This window comes from Aptenodytes forsteri, unplaced genomic scaffold (assembly GCF_000699145.1).
Source record: "Aptenodytes forsteri isolate BGI_AS27 unplaced genomic scaffold, ASM69914v1 Scaffold291, whole genome shotgun sequence".
Lineage (NCBI taxonomy): Eukaryota > Metazoa > Chordata > Aves > Sphenisciformes > Spheniscidae > Aptenodytes > Aptenodytes forsteri.
The window spans coordinates 1,293,020-1,299,012 of NW_008795401.1; the positions used below are offsets into that span (position 1 = coordinate 1,293,020).

General features: G+C 42.9%; 1 protein-coding gene across 1 annotated transcript; it reads right to left on the reverse strand.

The window, feature by feature from the left end:
- Nucleotides 1-1,690: 1,690 nt before the first annotated feature.
- On the reverse strand, nucleotides 1,691-3,824 carry IRX1 (iroquois homeobox 1). The gene is made up of 3 exons (XM_009280672.1): nucleotides 2,771-3,824; nucleotides 2,129-2,201; nucleotides 1,691-1,748 (listed from the first exon to the last, which is right to left on the reverse strand). The coding sequence occupies exons 1-3, from the start codon at nucleotides 3,822-3,824 to the stop codon at nucleotides 1,691-1,693; spliced, it is 1,185 nt and encodes a 394-aa protein (XP_009278947.1).
- Nucleotides 3,825-5,993: the final 2,169 nt, after the last annotated feature.

Consider the following 5,993-nt stretch of genomic DNA (forward strand, 5'->3'; position numbering starts at 1 on the left):
AGACGTCTTCCCTCTCCCTTTTCCTGACTGAAAGCTAAGTTATTACGGTTTAAGCTAAGTTATTACGGTTTGGTTAAAACCGTAATATACTCTTTTGTTGGAACCGTTACCAACGCGGGACTGCCTGCGATTTAGGAAAAACAAAACAGCTAAAAGCCAGAAAGCAAACTAACTGATGCTGTGCCGGGAACCGCAGGACGTCAAAATGCGTCTCCCTTCAGAGACAGCCCTTCAGGTATCCCGCACAAAATCTATTTCGCCTGACCTGTTTCTCCGAACCACCTGAAAAACGCAAAAAGCAGAAGCCTACCGCCTCCGCTGCTTTGTCAGCAGATCCCCAAGCGATAGCTCACCGAGACCCCTCTGTGCCTGCGATGATTTTGCAGCTAAATCAAGATCAATATTCTGATCTCTGACAAGAATTTTATTAATATTTTATCTGAAAATCTCGTCTCGTTTCCGACGAGTCCTGGTTTGGGGTTGGTTCAGTTTGGATAGGGCGTCACCACATTATTTCTTAATGACTTTCCCAGCTGCTTCTTTCCATTTTCCACCATCAACAACCATCTGGTATCTTATTAGCACCTCAATGCTCATTTAGTGTTCTCATTTAGGAGAAAAAAAGAAGTAAACACTCAAAATATTACACCTTTTAACGGACCGTCTTTGGAAGATTAATGCCTTTATAAACCGATAGATTGTCTCTCTCAGTCCCTTTTTAACCAATAGATCGGAATCGCAGAACTTTCTTCTGGGAAGTGCAAGGGCTGCCATTTTTTTTTTTTTTTCCCCTGCTAAGATTGTGCTTAATCTCACAGGGAAAAATCTTTCGCAGCCTTATTTCCTCTGTGTTTATTTAAAGCGTAAAAATTCTATTTTCTAACTATTATTTTTTTCGGCTTCGGTCGGAATGTACACCAAAGCACTAAAGCTCTTGATCCCACGGGTTTGGACAGCAAAGTTATAGACTAGGGAACTGTGAGAAAACTTGTCCCTTTCATTTCAAAGACTGTATTTTATCAGGTAAGTGGAAGTCAGATCCGTTTCTGTTCGGAAAATGGATACTACAGGACACGTCTGATTCATCACAATTGAAAAAATAACTTTAATTTTACTAATCAAGAACCAGCTTCACTCAGCTTCCTGAATTTAGGTGTATGGAAAGGGAAGCTCGCAGCTTGTTTTCGACAAAATAGCTACAAGAGTCATTAAAAGCTTGGGTTTGGTATTTTAAGTTTCGGTTACCCAAAGGCAAAAAGACTTGACTTTTTAGAAAACAAATTATAAATGTTTGAATAGATTTGTAATATATGTATAAGATCTGCAGCAACAGAATACATACCTGAAGAGAGCTCATAATTTCATTTAGTTTATTAGACAAAAATATATGATTTAGACAAGTTTTGCTGACGCGCTATTTACAATCTGAAATCACTCTATATACAGAAAAAACACAAACACATGGGAAACATTTACCAAACAAATAATCCAAGAATGGTTAGAATAACACGATCTGAAATGGTACAATGAAGAAGGGGATCCATCTACAGATTTGTGTAATCGCTTTTATGGATTTGCACCACCTTATTGCAAAAAGAGATTGATGGGAGTCGTTTATATCGTTTCCTTTTTTTTTTTTTTTTTTTTTTTTTTAACAGTCTCTGTAATATTTTTTCACCAAACCATTTAATCAAGCGGAAGGGAGAGCTGTTAAAATTCTCGGTGCTCCCTCTTGCTGAGCCAAAGAGCTGCAGGGGGGAAGGGAGGAAGGAAAAAAAAAAAAAAAGACGTAACAATCTTTCAGGAAAAAAAAAGAGAATCCTTTCCTATAATTGTCTGTCTATTGCTATAGCATCCTAGTATTAGTTAATTGCACAGAAATCATTGTCACTGGTGTAATTAACACAAGATCTTTGAGGTCTGTTAAGTTTCAGAAAAGTTACAGGCTGACTATGTACAATTGCAATTTAGCCTAACTTTGAAAAGATTACAGCAACTTCTGTGTTGTTCTTGTTGTCTGTATGTATTATTATGGTGATGATTAGGTGTTATAATTAGTCTTTATTATTCAAAAGCTCTGTTTCACATAAGTAACATTCCTGCAGTGAAAACAAACAAACAAACTCACTTGTCACGGACAGGCTGGAAGGGCGATTTTAGCGGCTGAGGTGGGGATTCAGTTCTTGGTACATTTTCTCTTTCTAGAAGGAGACAGAAGAAAAAAAAAAAAAACAACAAAATAAAAAAAAAAACAAAACAGGAGAACCATTTTAGAATAACAACAAAAAAAATCTGGACAGTGTGCAGAGAACACACCTCCCTCTCACCCTCTTGTTCAGACGTGTGTAGGTATCTGTGTGTGTGTGTGTGTACTGCACCATTCCCTACTTTCAATATTTAAGGAGTATGCAAGCTTTTCTTGCCACATTTTTGACTGTCATTGAAATTAGTGGGAGATGAGGGTCAGGAAGGAGGGAAGGAAAGCAAAACTCAAAGAATATGTTTCACAGCGCTATTCCTGCGTTCTCATCTTATTTGATGGGCGTGTAGGGTAAGAATGTAATAGCCCACATGAAATGGGCTTAATGTATGCAATCAACATGCTCCAGGAAAAAAAAAAAAAAAAAATCAACGCTAGGGTAAACTGTCTGTAACTCCGTTAAAAGCAATCAGTTACACCAGGGCTGAACCTGACACCGTTCCTCAAGGAGAAGTTCATGTGCGTGTGCTGGGGGTGGAGGGAGAGGTGGATGCCTGACGCATTCATTACCTATGTGTTTGGGACTGGTCCTCTCTGAAGGTTTTTCACTGCTTAGGGCTCCCAGGGTTGCTGTTAAAACAGAAGGTTGTTGCTGGGCCTGGAGGTGGTGATTGTGATGAGCAGCGTGGTGGTGATTTACTCCCAAAAAGGACCTCACATTTAGCAGGGAACTCTGAGTGAGGAAAGCCCCATTTGTCCAGTTGTGAAATTTGCCGATCTGGCATGTGTAGAGTCCATGGCTAGGGAGAAAAGCGGGGTGCTGGATCTGTGGAGAAGTGTGGTTAACCTGGGGAGGAGGGGGCGGAGGGGGAGAAGATTTCAGGGCACCATCGGGACTGGTTGCCGTCTCTGCCAAAGACCAAATCTTGGGTTTGCTGTGAGATGGCATCTGTAAATTGTTCTGTCCCCCGGGACTGATGATTCGCGTGCTGTTGTCAGAGGCCTCCTTCACCATGGCCAGCGCGTCTTTGGGTTTCAACCCTTCAGACCCTGACAGCGCCAAATCCTTCTCCTTTTCCAAGTGCTCCTCTTCACTGCTTTGTCGCAGGAGCTCGGGCTTCTCCTCCTCTTCCTCGTTGCTCTGCTCCCCATCGTTCTCGTCGATTTTATCTATGTCTATGCTCTCCAGGTCGATTTCCTCGTCGTCTTCGTTCTTCTCGGGGTCCCCCTCATTGTCACTCCCGAAGAGGTTTGCATCTTCTTGGTCCTTACTCCTGGAGCCCCAGGTCACCTTGTTCTCCTTCTTGAGCCGCCGGCGGGCATTGGCGAACCAGGTGGAGACCTGAGTGAGGGTCATCTTGGTGATGATGGCCAGCATGATCTTCTCGCCCTTGGTGGGGTAGGGGTTCTTGCGGTGCTCGTTGAGCCAGGCCTTGAGGGTGCTGGTGCTCTCCCGGGTGGCGTTTTTGGGCCGCCCCGGGTCCCCGTACTGGAACTGTCCGTAGGGATAATAGCCGGGGGCAGTGTGGGCAGCAAAGGTAGCAGGGTGGACACCCGGATTATCTTTCAGCTCGTACTGGGAGCCCTGCAACACATTCAGACAAGCGGAGAGGAAAAAGCACATCAATTATCTCGTTAGCGTCTCTAACAGACCTGAATAGGCTACTCCGGGAGCCGGAATACGCCTTTGAGCGGTGCAAAGGGTCTTCACAGGCAAATTCGGCCCTCCCCGCTCCAGGCTCTCCACGTTTAGATCAGACAGAGGTATTCCCAAATGATCCCCCCTCTTGCTGGGAAAGGAAAAGAGAGAGGCTAAGCTGGGCTCTGCCAGACACTGTGCGTATTTTCTCCGCAAACCAAATCAAATCAAACGATGGAAACGCGGCAACTTCGCGTTCGCCTCGGCGAGACAATTTATTGTGCCCTCGAAATTACCAGGCAGAGAGAGCAGGTACCACGCCACGGTTACAAACTACTGCCTGCGCACAACGCCGCATTTATCTACAAAATATCCAGGAGGATATTACAAATGCACGCAGAGCATTCTTCTTTGGCCCCAGATCTGCCTTTAAAAGGAGTTGGCGTGAGACGAGACTGGGGAGATGAATGCACAACTTCAGTACGAAGACACTTACAATGTAAGAGATTTTCCACACACAAGCCACCACCACCACCACCACCCCCGCCCCCCAAATCATACACTAACATTCTGGCGTAAAACATTAACTTCTAACTGTTAGAAGAGCCTTTAAACTCTGGAATGAAAACTGATCCACGCATTGTAGAATATGGATATGCAGACACTTTATCTCATAAGTTTTACTTTGATCTGGGCAGAGCAAACACAAATTGTTTACAAGCGTTTAGAGACGGTGATTTATTTGCAATCAATATTCTTTTTATCATCAGTCGTAAAACACAGCAAGTCAAATTATCCCATCAGGTGTTTTGGTAAATAACATTTTATCTTGCTAGCAACCTCATTAGGCCTCATTATTACCGCAAGTTGTCCAGATATTAACTTAATATTTTAGCTCTTGATTTACAAATGCTCAGAATTTTGGAATTTATTGCAAAATATCACCGTCATGGTAAATCACTGTAGTAAAATACCAGGATACTTTGCGAGTAGGAAAGGGAACTGTTCCTAAATAGCTAACATCTAAAGCCGTTTTCTTTTTTTCTTGCTTCTACCACAATCTCGCTTTTTTTTCCTAGTCCAGGAATATATTCTTAGCGTTACTCTTGCGAAATTTGTGTCAGCCTTAAAAACGAACCTCTTCAAAAATGTCCGCGAAGAAACTAATCTAACTTTGTCAAACAGTTAAAGAGGAACATGTATTTTAATTTCAGAGACAAAGCTTGTACACAAAGAGAAGCCCGATGTAATTTTTGTAATGTGTAACGGAGTAGGCTTTCTGCACTCCCTTTATTCCGCTGTCTTTTGTTATTGTTGCTGAACTGATATTTTTTGTGTAATCTCTGCTGGGAATTCCTTTGAAGAAGCCACTTGTAAATCACTCATTGCTCCTGTCTCAACTTTTACTGCATTTCCAAAATCAAGGTTAAAAAAAAGTAGGAAATGCATGCTGTTAAAAGTGCCTTCGCAGGAAATGTTCGCAGCACAAAATGATCTGTTTTCAGATGCTGACCCTTGTTCAACAGCGTATCTACCTACTTGCCTACATATATGTATTAAAAACCCTCACAAGTTACGCCTTGCATGCACCCAGTTATAAATATTCGCACTTTTATGTTTCGGGGGAGAGAAAAGAGGGGCATTTAGAAATTAAGTGGAACCTATGCGTACCGCCGCCGCGAAATTTGGAGATACTAGCGGCGAAAACGTTTCGACGACACCAGAGATAAAAACAGTTAGTTAAAAAGAGATGTTTCGCTTTTTTACTATTACGTTCTGAAGAAAAGGAAGGAAGAGATCCGAGGACAATCTGGGTGACGGCAGTTTGTTTCAGAGTTAACGCCAATACGCCTTTCTGCTCCCATGCATATAATGGGATGTAGATGCCCTCCTTCGCTTGATGCAAATCCGATCTGTGATACTCGCCATAATCAGAGTATGAAAAGTTCAGGGAACAGAACGGGCCATTTTTAAGGCTTAAGGAAAACGTCTTGAAATAAACGGGCGTACCAGCTACCAGTGCACTTCGGCCTTTCGGACGGAACCTGTTTATAGCTCGGCGGCAAAGAAAAGGACCGGGCGGAAAGAGGAGCGCGCTGGAAAGCCAACTGAAACAACAGGACCGACAATATCACCCGTCAACACCACCACCAA

What these genes read in the sequence shown, in the direction of transcription:
- IRX1 (XM_009280672.1), bottom strand. Translation starts at nt 3,824, where the DNA reads ATGTGCTTTTTCCTCTCCGCTTGTCTGAATGTGTTGCAGGGCTCCCAG. An exon ending in GACCAGTCCCAAACACATAG is followed by an intron (nt 2,202 to 2,770) that starts GTAATGAATGCG and finishes GTCTCCTTCTAG; the next exon opens with AAAGAGAAAATGTACCAAGA. An exon ending in TTCCAGCCTGTCCGTGACAA is followed by an intron (nt 1,749 to 2,128) that starts GTGAGTTTGTTT and finishes TCCCCCCTGCAG; the next exon opens with CTCTTTGGCTCAGCAAGAGG.